A 14,133-nucleotide genomic window follows, 5' to 3' on the forward strand; every position below is an offset into this window, starting at 1 on the left:
AGTACTATTATTTTCTTGATGGTTATTCCGGTTATTACCAAATATGTATTACACCTAAGGATCAAGAAAAAACTACTTTTACTTGTCCTTTTGGAACTTTTGCCTACCGTCGTATACCTTTTGGATTATGTAATGCACCTGGTACCTTCCAGCGATGCATGCTTAGTATTTTTTTTTGATATGGTAGAAAGGTTTCTTGAGGTGTTTATGGATGACTTCTCTGTGTTTGGTGATTCTTTTGATGAGGGTTTGCACCATTTAGAATTAGTGTTAATTAGGTGTAAAGAGAAGAATCTTGTGTTGAATTGGGAGAAGTGTCATTTTATGGTTTAACAGGGTATTGTTCTTGGTCATATTGTTTCTAGTAAAGGAATTGAGGTCGATAAGGCCAAGATTGATGTTATTTCTAGTTTTCCACCACCAAAGATTGTGAAAGATATTAGGTCATTCTTAGGTCATGCTGGATTTTATAGGCGTTTCATTAAGGACTTTAGTAAGATTTCTCATCCCCTATGTAATTTACTTGGTAAGGACGTCGCTTTTATCTTTGATGATGATTGTTTGAAAGCTTTTGAGAAGCTTAAGCATTTATTGACTACCGCTCCTATCATACAGCCGCCTGATTGGAGTGTGCCTTTTGAGTTAATGTGTGATGCGTCTAACTATGCAGTTAGGGGTGTTTTAGGTCAACGATTTGACAAGTTGCCCCATGTTATTTATTATGCTAGTCGATCTCTTAATGATGCACAGATTAATTACACTACAACTTATAAAGAATTGTTAGCTGTTGTGTTTGTTTTAGACAAATTTAGGTCTTATCTTATAGGGTCTTATAGGGTATATGGTCTAAGCACTACAAGAAAACAGATTCTTCACCACGGTTTTGGGCCGTCGCAAGGGACCGTAGGCTTTTTGTTCGTCAGAAATGGTCTGCCCACAGTCATGCCCGTCAGTAAAGCCTACCAATAGCGACGGTCTTAATCCGTGGTAAAAGGTATTTTTCCTACAGTTTTAATCCGTGGTAAAAGGTATTTTTCCTATAGTTTTAATCCGTGGGAAAAGGTCAGTTTTCCTATGGTTTAGGTCTGTGAGAGTTGCTGTTTTTGCTACGGTTATAGACTGGCAGAGTTTTTATTTTTTTTTTAAATAATGATATTTTAATTCTTCTTCACCTGCAATAAACATAAATCTACACAATCTTTCCAATTGCACAACCACCAATCCACAAAACTTTCAACAAATTCTTCATTGCACAATTATCAAAACAAAGAATTCCAAGTACAAATACAAAGTAAACATAACAAAAAATAAGGCAAAAAAAAAAAAAAACTTATTTAAGGGGAAAAACCAAGTCATTCAATTGTAACAAGGACTCTAAAAGAAGAACATGGACTTTGAACACGCCCATCTTCATCATCCGGCCTTCACGACACCATTAATGCAAGTCTAACCCTTCATATATTTCACACACTTCATGCTTCCCATCATCGGCAATTGTGAAACTTACCTTCACAACAAACATACAAAAAAAAATCATATTTAATTAAATAAATTCCAAAGAAGTCGCAAAGATTGATCAGGAAAAAGAAAAAGGGTCAAGAACGAAAATTGCCGCTTCCTCTCAACTAACCTGATACAAATTTTAGCTTTTTATGACAATGGAAAATGGAAATTTCAAAATTGATTTACCATGCTTTGCTCTCAATTAATAAACAATAAACGAAAAATCCCACATATGAGTAGTGACAAACTAGGGAGAGAAACACGAATTAGAAAACTACAATTTTGCAAATAATCCTTCATAAGAAGTTTCCAACCTTGGATAACTATTTACTTGAAGTAATTGCAATTCAACTTGGACATATCTACCAACAAGACCTTTCATGTGATCTACGTTATAGTTCAATATAGTTATGACGTCTTTTCCATGTTAAATTAATGTAAAAGAGTAGATGATCTTACGTGGAGATCAAAATTAAATACCTGGCAACAAGAGCATGTGCTTCCATGTGATGAATTCCTATAATAGGTAGACTGAAGCTCCCAACAAGTTTTTGAGCTTTCCGGACACCAACTGGAAAATATACGTAGATACTCAATGACATAGCAGAATTTCAGAGTATATCCTTTTGTAACAGTAAAGAATAGATTATATGGTAGAAGAACCAATCAAGATACGTTCAAGTGTACAGCGGAAATAACATTCTATATCCCAGATTGTGTCATCCACTAACAGATATTAGAGCCGAGTCAAACACATAACAATTGAATATGGTATGAGGCATAGAGTACAGCTGAATATCTGATTAAAAATCAGTTGAACTAAATAAACTATTAAGAATAACATGTCTGATGAGAAATGCATAATGTGAGTTTAGAGCGGATTTATCATATACATTACCACATAAGCAAAGATTTAAACCAGGACCAATAGTAACAACAACTGCAGTAAGGTCTTTCACAGTCAAATCCGCTTCGTCAAGTGCCTGTTGAACTACCTGCAAAGAAGAAACGAAATTGTGAAACCATATAACAATATAACAACACATACTAAATATTATTTACCTTATCGATTACTTGTGAATGTGCTTCTTCCGCCATTTTAGGAGCAACACCACCATATTTTTCAAGCAAATCTGCCTTGACAAAGTTAAGACGTAAAATAATTAGCTACAGACCAACATATAAAGAATGCACAACAAGAAGCTACCATACCTGAGAAGACACAACTTGGCTAAGAATTTCCCCATTGCTTCGAACCTAAACTAAAAAACGTTAAATCTAGTAAAAAAAAAAGTATGTAATTTATTAGCGAACATTTATTACGAACTTACAACAGCGGCAGCAGTGTCACCACAACTAGTCTCGATGCCAAGTACAATAATATTGTCTCTGATATTTGTATTTCCATGTGGGGGTTTGGAAGCGTCAAGAATGGTGTAAATACACAAAATGCCTTGTCTTACTAATTATTGAACAGAATAGCACATACCTATTCTGGACAGCCTCTTCCCTAGCTACAGCTTGTTCTGCAATACATTGAGTTCTTGATTGGCGCTTTCGGATGGCATTACATGCCTTTTTATCACTAGCATCAACTTGTACAACTTCCCCCTTTAGCTCCTCACTGAAAACAATAACAACAACAATGTAAGTACAACATTCCTTGTGTCATTGATTTTTAAGCAGAAGTACAGCACAGAACTAACCATTTGTTGCCCGCCTCTTCCTTAGCATCAACTTGTTCTCCAACAGCAGAAGCCGCCAGTGTTGCAAAGTCTTTTTTTTTTGCCAGTGCTGCAAAGTCAGTCATCACAATTCTTAGTTAACACTTGAAAATCTATAGTTGCCTTCATATAAAACCAAGCTCTAGATTTTACAACAATTAATTACATTGACTCCTTGATTGGCGCCTCGTACAAGGTGTTTTTATCACCACCAACCTCCCCTTTTATCTCCTCACACTTCCGCTTTGTCGTCTAAGACAGCGAAACAAGGGTAAGTGACAATGCAACACATGAACCAACATATTTGACATTGCAACTTTTAATTTCTATTAAAATCACAAATACCTTAGCTGTTTGAGGCATTTGACATGGTTCTTTCTTTACTTTCTCCTGTGAAACAAGCGTTCTATGTTAATGGGACTACACAATATTTGCAGTGATCCTGAAAAGCATAAAACGGAGGGGTATAATAAGCAAGACTGACCTGAAGTTCCACATCCTTTATTATAAGCAAAGCTACTTTACAGCCAAGCTCATGCTGGAGAACTTTTATCTGTAAATGAAAAATACAAAATTAATAAAGCCATCTCTTAAAAGCATGTAATCCAAAGAAAGAGAAATTAGAACATTAACACTGGGACTCGGGCAATTAAATGCTTACCCTGTCTTTATCACGAGTGCATTCCAGCAAAATCAAATAAAAAGTAGAGTTACATCCATTGTCAACTACGCCACACCCAAAATGTAGTAATCCAGCACATATAGTAAAAAGAACGGGTAAAGCATACTGACTATTGTTATCTGTGCATTTGTTTGAGCAAGTAGCTGATTCTGTTGCTGAAATTTGAGAACATTAGTTCTAAGTTTTGATATCTCAGTTCCCGCCAATTCAAGTAGTTTACTGCCCACCAATCAAGACAATCCCAATTAATAGTTTCATATGGATGTCTATACAAGGAAACCACCATTACTGTTATGATGAAAGCCAAGTGGAATACAGGCAAGGGCAGGAAAAAACCAAGAGAAAGCTCAATAAATAATTATGGGTAAGATAGCAAACTTCAAGCTAACAAATAATTCACCAAAATACAAGTTGCTTTATGAAATATCAAAAATACTAAAACCTTGAAAATTTTAGCTTTTGACGAGCAATTTGATTATCCATTTTCACATTCATGCAAACATCAACTCCCAAGTAAAATACAAATACGAAATTCTAGCAATGTAGACAAATTAAAATTAACAATCAAACAGTGTTTATTATACAAAGCATATAAAACAATGTTTATTATAAAAAAAATAATAATAAAAATCAAAACTTTTCCAGCATTGAGTTAGAGGATTCGATAGAGTTACCATCAATACGAAGCATAATACTAGAATCAATATAAAAGTGGTGGACGAAATCCGGTTGTTAATCACCGCACTACATTTTTTTTTTCTAATGATAACAATTGTTCAAAAGCCATATATCTCATAATTTATGAGCTCAACTTTTCTATTATTTATTTTCTATCTAAAAGTGAGTAGGTATTTTGAAAATATGGAAGAAATCCAGGTGTGAAGGTTTTGAAAGTCGTATTTCCAATTTCCAAACCCTAGATACTCAAGAAATTATGCTTTTTTAAGAAAAAACTACATTTTTGATGAATTGGGGTTTCGGGAAAACCAAGCTTCATAAGAAGTTGAACCAAACAAGAAACGTGAAACCCCAAAACGAATCTGTAGAATTACCTTGATGAAGAACAAAAGCAGTCATCTAACGTCAAATCGCAAGGATTTTTTACTTTGAATCGGGCAGTCCTTCGAGTCTTCCCGCGAGACAAAGTGTTGAGTATTGTTAATGGAGTTTCCCTTTTTCGTTTTAGCTTAAGGTGGACCTTTTTTCCTACGGTTCACAAGGCCTAAAGCCCGTGGAAGACATTCACGCAAGTATCCAAAGCTGAAGTCCGTCGCACCAACCACGGCTTGAACTGTCACACCACAGTAGCTAAAGGTCGCAGAAATTTGCCACGGACTTTGGTCAAGTAGCGACGGTCTATGTCTTTCAGTAAACAAGCGGGGGGGTTTTGGCCGTGGCTAAAAACACCGGGAATCCGTGGCAAAAAACCCATTTTCTTGTAGTGAAGGTTGTCGTGTTTACGGATCATTCGGCTTTGAAGTATCTCCTTACTAAGAAGGATGTTAAAGCGTGTTTGATTCGTTGGGTACTTTTATTGCAAGAGTTTGATATAGAGATTAGGGATAAGAAGAGTACGAAGAATGTGGTAGCTGACCACTTGTCTAGACTTATAGTAGAGTCTTCTACTGATATTTTGCCTATGAATGAGTATTTCCCTAATAAGAAACTTTTTGCTATATCCCAATCGCCTTGGTGTGCGGATATTGTTAACTATCTTGTAACAAAACAGTTTCCCTCTCATTGGAGACAATAGGATAAATTTAAGTTTCTTACTGAGGTTAGGAATTTTTTCTGGGATGATCCATACTTGTTTAAGTCATGCCTTGATCAGATTGTTATGAGATGTGTCCCTGAGAGTGAGTTTCATAGTATTATCTCTATTTGCCATGACCATGCATGTGGTGGTCACTTTGGTCCTAAAAAGACGGCTGCGAAAGTTTTGCAGTGTGGTTTTTATTGGCCTACTCTGTTTAGGGATGCACATGAATTTTGTTTGAGTTGTGATAGATGCCAGCATACAAGTAATATTTCCCATAGGAACATGATGCCTCTTTCCCCTATTTTAGTTGTGGAGCTTTTTGATGTATGGGGTATAGACTTCATGAGTCCTTTCCCTCCTTCCTTTGGTTATCTTTATATCCTTGTTGTCGTAGACTATGTTTCTAAGCGGGTTGAGGCGGTGCCATGTAAAACGAATGGTCATAAAGTCGTAGTTAATTTTTTAAAATATAATATATTTTCTCGTTTTGGTACTCCTCGTGCAATTATAAGTGATAATGCCATAATGGTACTCATTTTACACACCGAGCATTTGAATCTTTAATGAAAATATACTCTATTACTCATAAGCTTGCTACCCCATACCATCCTTACACTAGTCGCCAAGTTGAAGTATCTAATAGAGAAATTAAGCGGATGTTAGAAAAGATTGTACAACTTGATCGTAAGAATTGGTCCCAATGTCTTAATGATTCTCTTTGGGCTTATAGAACTGCTTATAAGACTCCTATTGGTATGTCTCCTTATAGGCTTGTGTTTAGAAATGCATGTCATTTGCATGTAGAATTGGAACATCGTGCTTTTTGGGCCATTAAAACTTTTAACTTTGATATGCGTAAGGCAGGTTCACAACATAAACTTCAGTTGAATGAGTTAGTTGAGTTAAGGAATGAGGCATATGAGAATGCCAACATTTACAAAGAGCGGACTAAGATTTTTCATGATAAATCTATTATTCACAAGTCTTTTGAACCTAATAAAAAAGTCTTGCTATATAATTCTCGTTTGCGTCTTTTTCCGGATAAGTTATGTTTTAGGCGGACTGGTCCTTTTATTGTTAAAACTGTTTTTCCTCATGGTGCTGTTGAGATAGAAGATCATATGGATGGTCGGGTGTTTAAGATAAATGGTCAACGTTTGAAACCATACCTTGACGGTTTGGCCTGGCAGGGTGTGGAAGAGGTGAGTCTTATTGATCCTGTTTATCATGACTGATTGATTATAATGTATGTTTTATTGATTTTCGTTTCTTTTTATAATTTGTTAATTTCTTACTTAGCCCAAATTTTGGGTCGAGAGAAAGAAACAGTACTGGACTTTTATAGGAAATTTTTTGTCAGGCGTGCACGCTCGACTAAGCCTATAAGAGAGCGCGTCCGCACTCCATCGCATCTGTAGAGCATTCGACTATTTTCAGAAACAGTATAAACATAACCTAGGTCACATTGATTCCATGTATTGTATTTTAGCCCCTAGTCTATTTTAGCTTGACATAGCGCTAATCCAAGGTTTTATTATGAGAAGCAGTCGCCTGCTAGAGACGTTAACTGTAGCGCTTGTGGGAGGCAACCCATGTTTTTATTTTTGTTTTTGTTGAATCTTGTACACATATCTCATGCATTCCACTTTAGCACCTTTTCTCCGTCTTTTTGGAGTCGTGTAACTCTATGGAATGAGATACGTGACACATTTTAGTCATCGTAGTAAATTGGTTCCTTTTCTATATTATCACTGTTATATCTTTTGTGAGGTACTAATTTCTACAGGTGACTCGAGCTTTATTTTTCGTTCATGGATCTATTGGTAACTTCTTTCCTTATTCTTTTACTTGTCCATGTTATTAATTTTTGGAATTGAGCATATATGTCAACATTGAGGACAATGTCTAAAATAAGTTTCGGGGTGGAAACAAAATATTTTGTTTAGCGAAAACTAAAAATTATTTATACTAGCTATGCACTTAGGGATAATGGTATTGTGAACAAAACCAAATTTCTTCAGTCCATAGATCCACATGTAACAAAAAACTTAGGATACAACATGTTCTCTGAAGCTGCAAAACGCTGTTCAAAATGATGGGTTTTTTTGGTAATAAAATCCTAATGGACAAAATTAGTATCAATCTAGCTGATGCAAAAGAAATACATGCTTGCCAATAACCAATGTCAGTGATTTTGAGAACGAATCGATGAGTTTTTTTTTTTTAATCACTAGAATATGGAGATTTCGATCTTGGATGATACAAGGAGTGAGCTTTCTTTTGGCCTTGATCCTACAGTGAGCCCGCGGATATTGTTATGTGGTTCTTCAGGTACCAGTACCATTTGTAGCTTATGTGGACATTTTGCTTTATTTATTAATTTATTCAGCATGTAGTGACAATATATCTCGTTTTGTTTTGTTGATCGTGTTGTAGATTCTGAAATATATCAAGAGACACTAACTAAAGCTTTAGCCAAATATTTTGGAGCTAGGTTACTTATACTTGATTCTCTACTGTTGCCTGGAGTAAGCTTCATTGACTTATCAATCCTACCTATATAATTTCTGGTCACCAAGTAAATTCATGTCTAGCGTTCGTACTATTGGAACCTTGCTCGAAATGTGTCAAATGTTGTTCTGACAGTAGTCACAGTACTAGACTACTAGTTAGGGCTTCTGCTACGGGAATGTGAACTGCAAAATTTAACTTCTTTCCTATTGAAATGATGCTTTACGGAGTTATTAGAACTTTGACTAACATATTGTATTTTTTAGTGTTTTGTTATCACTTGTTAATATTATTGTTATGACTGTAATTATAATTACTATCTGTATAAGTGGCAACTCATATTATTGTTGTCATTGTTGCTTTTGTTATAACTACTATTTTATTATTATAATTCTTTTTGTTGTCATTGTTATTATAATATTGATATTATTATTTGTTTTTGTTTGTTGTTTTCCTCTTCAAGGTAAAATTATATCCATTTTAACCCCTAAAGACTTATACCCTTCTTCCCAGGTGAAGGTGGGAGTTGAACCCAAGACCTTTAGGGTTGACTTACTGATGGACAAAGTGACCAAAATACTGCCAATACGTATGAGAATCAGAGGTTGACTGAATGGTAATTATGCTTATTGTTTGTTAAAAAATCTAAAGCATGGACAACGAAGGTCGTTTTTGGCATATGATTTAAGGTATCAGGTTACTTAGGGTACCAAATAGAAAAAAACAAAACCATTTTATTTAAGAAGGTCATCTGGTACTGGCCTGGGGAATGAGTAGAGCATGTGACAACTTTAGTAGGTTTCATGAGGCAGGACTTCTTTCTGCAAATGCTACACTAAATGAAAGTAATGGTGTGCAAGGCAATTCCTGCTATTGTTGTACTTGGGGAGGACTAAAATTGCAATCTACTTTAGGTGGGTAACTCAGAGTGTATGGTGCTTAAGATTTTACTGTCTTGCTAAGATCTTAAGGTTGATGTATTCTCCTTGGTTATATTAATAAATACGTTTTCTATAAAAAACGAGAAAAGGTTAAGTAGGTTGTCATTAGTCCCATCAGTCACAAAACCGCTGTATCTTTGTGTTTATTTATTTTGAAACGTACATAATAGACCAAAATATGCAATGGAGGGAGCTGTATTAGTAGGCCATTAGCTGACCAAATTAAGCTATGGTTCTGTGATTAAATGCAAAAGCATCAATTAATTGCAAAAACAAATTTATTGTCATTTTCTCGCCAATTAATGACTTCGGTCATATGTATATGTTAGGGGGTTGGGGGCGTACATGACCGCAGATAGCATGATCATCAAAAGAAATTCCATTGTTCTAACAAGAAGCCTAGGCAATGCCTAGCCGACTCGCCTAGGCCTAAGATGGTTCAAAAAATGGTGGGACAATTGTTCAGGCTAGGCGGATTATTCTGATTCTAGGCGGACTAATTGGCCTCTAGGCAGTCTTGTAGTGCTCAACTGCTAGTTCTTTTTTCGTAAAAAGTCTACTTGTCCAAAATTAAGTGCCCAAGAATGCTTAAGATTTGAATGCGGGTTTAAAAGACTAAAGCCCGGCAAGAATTAAAAGAAAAAAGTCCACTACAAGGGGTCATAAGCGCAAAACAGAGTGTGTTCAGTCTTCTCTGGGTCTCTCTGTTCAACTCAAGCAGCCTACTTGCCATTTCTTCAACTGTTATGCCTTCTTTTAAAGAAGTATTTATGTTTGTGTTTACTGTATAAATTATGGTAAATGTGTAGTTTGCTCCCTCATTAGTATTTTTTATAAGAATGTGAAGTTTGGTTTCTCCATTTCTTGTAGTGTTGGTGTATGTCACTATATGTAATATGTATATTAGCAACAACTAGCCGCCTAGCCCGTCTAGAAGGTCTAGGCGCTCAACCACCGCCCAACGTTTTAAACAGTGATAAATTCAGACGGCCTTAGAATAAGATGATCAAACTGATCCTAACCCAGTTTACGTGAAGTCAAAGTTAGTATGATTCTTTTTGGTAATCTAATTCACCGCTATTTCTTATTGCTTAATTTAGTTTATATATAAGAGTGAAGACGACTGAGAAGCTCGTTTCTCTCTCTCTCTACCATACGTCTCACTGAAGGTTTGCAGTTTTCTGAGTTCTGATTCTCCTACTGCTCCTCAATGTGTCGAATGATATCATGTTTTTGATGCTACATGCCATTTTAGCCTTAAGAAAGACATTAACATCTTGTACCATATTAAATAACATTAACTATTCGTTCTTTGTTTCGTGTTGAGATTTTGATGCATGAGTCTAGATCATTTTCCAAGCAACGATTTGCATCACAGCAAAAGAAGCAAGCCTCAAGTGTTGAAGCTAATATAGTTGGCTCATCTACGCTTAAACCACAAGGTCTGCCCAAGCAAGAAACCTCAACTGCATCATCCAATAATCACACACCCAAAACAGGTATACTGTTTAGACTTTTGTATATTTTTGAGTGTTTTATAATTTTGTATGTTCTTGCATTGTACATTTCCTGAGCTGCTTAAGCTTCTTTGAAATTCACAGGTGACCGAGTAAAATATATGGGTAATATACACCATGTGGGTTCCCTCCTCTTCAGCCTACTTCAAGGTATCTACTGTTCTCCAATCTCCAATCTAATGTTCTCTTTTTGTGAGTACCAAAACGGGAAAATGGCTGCTGAAGTGTTTAACAAAGTCGAACGTAGGTTGTATTTGATCATCATCACATATAGCTTAGCACCCAGCTTCCTTGCACTTATTTTTAATTGGGTGCACTTGTGTTGTAAATTTGATTGTGCCCCACATGTAACATAAAACTTAGGATACAACATGTTCTCTGAAGCTGCAAAACGCTGTTCAAAATGATGGGTTTTTTTGGTAATAAAATCCTGATGGACAAAATTAGTATCAATCTAGCTGATGCAAAAGAAATACATGCTTGCCAATAAACAATGTCAGTGATTTCGAGAACGAATCGATGAGTTAATTTGTTTTTAATCACTAGAATATGGAGATTTCGATCTTGGATGATTCGAGGAGTGATCTTTTGGATGATATGAGGAGTGAGCTTTCTTTTGGCCTTGTTGTGATCCCCCTGTTTCTAGTAATTTCTTGATCCCCCTTTAAACTAATATTGTTCCGTTCAATTCTTTTTTAAAGGGGTTGCTTCTTCTTTCCTTTATTTACTGTGCAGCTAACAAGTCACCAGCAATCAGTAGGCTACATTCCAACTCAAAGTCTAATAAGTTTGCCACTTAAGAAAAGACGTAGTAATGTTCGGTAAGATTTATTTATTACTATTTCAAATTTAAACATTGACCATATCTACCACTTTATTTTTATGTTGTTATATTTTGTCATGCAGAGGAAACTACAGAGCTCTTATTTCCACCTGTGCTGTTACTTCAAGTACATTTGCACCTCCTCCTTATAGGTTCGTTAAAACAAACCTTCATGAACGTTTTATGATTTGTGATTTTATTGTATAATATACATCAAATTGATAAGTTTGATGTCCAATCTGAAATTTTGTGCAACTAGATTTCATTACTTGTTCATTTTTTTTTTTAAAGTGATAATTGTAGTAGGTTTCTTCTAGGTGAAATTTTACATTATACTGAATTTGATTTGATGATGATAAGGTGATTGTATTATGTAATTAATATTAATACAGAACTTGTAAAGAATTATCAAACCATGTATATTGTAAACTGGGGAGAATTGTTTACTGCTAGTTTATAAAACAATGGCTTGGAATCTTTAGGAGTTATAAAATAGCTCTTTGTTAGTTTCCAATTATTTTAATTTGTTATATATATGTCATGATTTACCTTGTTGTAAATAATCAAGGCATTTTTTGTGTTTAAGATTATAAACGATGCAGATGACATATTTACCAATTGGAGATGAAGAGATATTTGGAGCAATTATCTTACATAAATTGAAAAAATAAGAAGGTTTTAGGTTTGATTTTTTTTGAAAAACACAGGTGGTATACGGTATACCCCCAAGTGGAAATGGAATTGTGACCTTGTAGATGGGTTGCGGATTGTAAATTATTGAACAACATTTGTTCTACCCCCAACATTTAGTAGTGTCAATTTTATGAGCTTTCAATATCTCAATCAGTGTTTTGTAAGTGGAGAGATGCAGATTTTCTCTCTGAACTGGTACTTTAATGTTTAAATTAATATTACTATGGTTGAACTAAATATATTGATATTCAACTAATTTTTTTTGACAAAGATGACCCAATTGATTCTCAACGAAAGAATCAATGCACCATCGTTGATTGACAGTTGTTCATTTGATCAACATGTATATCCTTCTTCTCAAGTTTTCCTTCATACTCATCATCCAATACTTTTTTTTTTTTTAAGGGACCCAATTATATGGTCCTAAAGCGGAAGGATGACGAGATCTTGGAATGCTTGATTTGATGTAGGTAAGACACTACACTCAACTTCCTGGATCTTCAATATTGATTAAACGTATATATATTATGGTCACATTTTTCCTCGGTTATTAGAAGATAAAGGATTGATGCAATAAATGGTTTTCCTGTTAGTATAAATTAATTACATACTATGATATCTTTTTTTGGATATTTGGACGTGTTGGAAGACCGCAGTTTGACCAAAGTGGTGAAGGCATCATCATAACATCTCATGACAAGTTGGTCTACTATTTGCGAGTGGTGAAGGCATCACCGCAGTTCAATTCCTAATATTTTGTATGTTTTAGAGTTATTAGGACAATGTGAGAGATCGAAGGGTTTTGTTTTAGAGTTATTAGGACTAATTCTATCCATGTATTTTGTTTACAAAAGACTTAATGAGTTTAGCAATTGTTATTATATTTTTGGTTATTATCTCATCGTTGAATAAAATGTAATCAAAGTTAAGATTTGCGACTTATGAATGGATTATGTAGAGTATGTTTGGTTTAAGTGCTTTCTTTCTTACTATTGTATCCAAGTGTATGCTTAAGTTTTTCGTGGGATGGATGTGTATAATATGTGGGATTGGATGATAGAAGCAGGTGGTCTAGGAACAATTGGGACCATAATATTTAATTATTTTTTTAGATGTTTTCAAATTTAGCAACGGTTATGTATCCGTTAGTAATTGAAGCATAAGTAACGGTTACGTATCCGTTAGAAATGGAAAATTGCTAACACTTTTATTTGTTGGAAATAAAGTCAATAACCGTTACTAATAATTTACTAACGGTTGTTATGTGTTATTGAAATTAATTTCAGCAATACTTAATAACCGTTAGTAAATTTTCTAACACTTTATAACCGTCACTAATATCCATTACTAATATTTGTCACGCTTTTGTGTCAATGCCAAATAACCGTTACTAATATTTTTTGTAACGGATGTATATCCGTTACAAATCTTCTGTTATGGTGTAGTGAGAGGCCTTTTATGCTGGATTTTTCTTCAATAGACTTTTCATCTACTTTTGCTCCCCTGATTGGCTCAAGGCTTAGACCATTAGAAAGCTCTTTCCGAGTCGGTCGTTTTGACATAAGGTAGGCCTAATTCCGAGGTCTGAGTCCAAAGATACGGTCTTTAGAAGTTCTACTAACTTTTGTGCGCTGTCTCTCCCGCGTTGACTTTGACTTTTCAGCTTTGACCGGGCTTTATAAAGGCTTTTTCTCCTTGAATCTTGGCCTTTAATCATAGAACTTCTTAGCAACCAACCCTTTGTTCCTTTATCTCCCCAAAGTGACACATTTCTACACATAATTGGCTCCAATGCCTGAAATACATAAAAGCACGTAATCAGCATTAACTCTTATTTATTACTCGCATAATTGGTCTAAAAGTATTATTGTTAAGGGGTTAAAACTACAGTTTTGGGCTCTTATCAAACCACCCCCAAATAACATTTTACTTGTCCTCAAGCAAATATGAGAAATTAGAATAAGTGACCAAAAATGGAAT

The 14,133-nt window shown here is 35.0% G+C and overlaps 2 protein-coding genes across 12 annotated transcripts; one reads left to right on the forward strand and one right to left on the reverse strand.

The window, feature by feature from the left end:
- Positions 1–1,231: 1,231 nt before the first annotated feature.
- On the reverse strand, positions 1,232–5,121 carry LOC147522860 (putative tRNA N6-adenosine threonylcarbamoyltransferase, mitochondrial). 11 transcript variants are annotated; one of them, XM_086595608.1, is made up of 13 exons: positions 4,962–5,121; positions 4,020–4,128; positions 3,712–3,780; positions 3,573–3,617; positions 3,394–3,479; positions 3,210–3,297; positions 2,993–3,127; positions 2,835–2,892; positions 2,716–2,760; positions 2,566–2,640; positions 2,402–2,498; positions 1,984–2,074; positions 1,232–1,507 (listed from the first exon to the last, which is right to left on the reverse strand). In XM_086595608.1, exons 10-13 carry the CDS (start codon positions 2,599–2,601, stop codon positions 1,504–1,506), a joined length of 228 nt encoding a protein of 75 aa, XP_086451734.1. In that variant the 5' UTR covers positions 2,602–2,640; positions 2,716–2,760; positions 2,835–2,892; positions 2,993–3,127; positions 3,210–3,297; positions 3,394–3,479; positions 3,573–3,617; positions 3,712–3,780; positions 4,020–4,128; positions 4,962–5,121; the 3' UTR covers positions 1,232–1,503. The 11 variants fall into 11 exon arrangements, with proteins under 11 accessions (XP_086451734.1, XP_086451741.1, XP_086451706.1 ...); XM_086595615.1 differs by lacking the exon at positions 2,835–2,892 and having other exon boundaries at positions 2,566–2,636; XM_086595580.1 differs by lacking the exon at positions 2,835–2,892.
- A 4,885-nt stretch (positions 5,122–10,006) lies between these two features.
- Positions 10,007–13,151, forward strand: LOC147522861 (uncharacterized). The gene is made up of 6 exons (XM_086560825.1): positions 10,007–10,619; positions 10,722–10,787; positions 11,184–11,282; positions 11,373–11,458; positions 11,544–11,612; positions 12,559–13,151. The coding sequence occupies exons 2-6, from the start codon at positions 10,755–10,757 to the stop codon at positions 12,578–12,580; spliced, it is 309 nt and encodes a 102-aa protein (XP_086416951.1). The 5' UTR covers positions 10,007–10,619; positions 10,722–10,754; the 3' UTR covers positions 12,581–13,151.
- The last annotated feature ends 982 nt before the right edge of the window (positions 13,152–14,133 follow it).

This window comes from Coptis chinensis, chromosome 1 (assembly GCF_015680905.1).
Source record: "Coptis chinensis isolate HL-2020 chromosome 1, ASM1568090v1, whole genome shotgun sequence".
Classification (NCBI taxonomy): Eukaryota; Viridiplantae; Streptophyta; class Magnoliopsida; order Ranunculales; family Ranunculaceae; genus Coptis; species Coptis chinensis.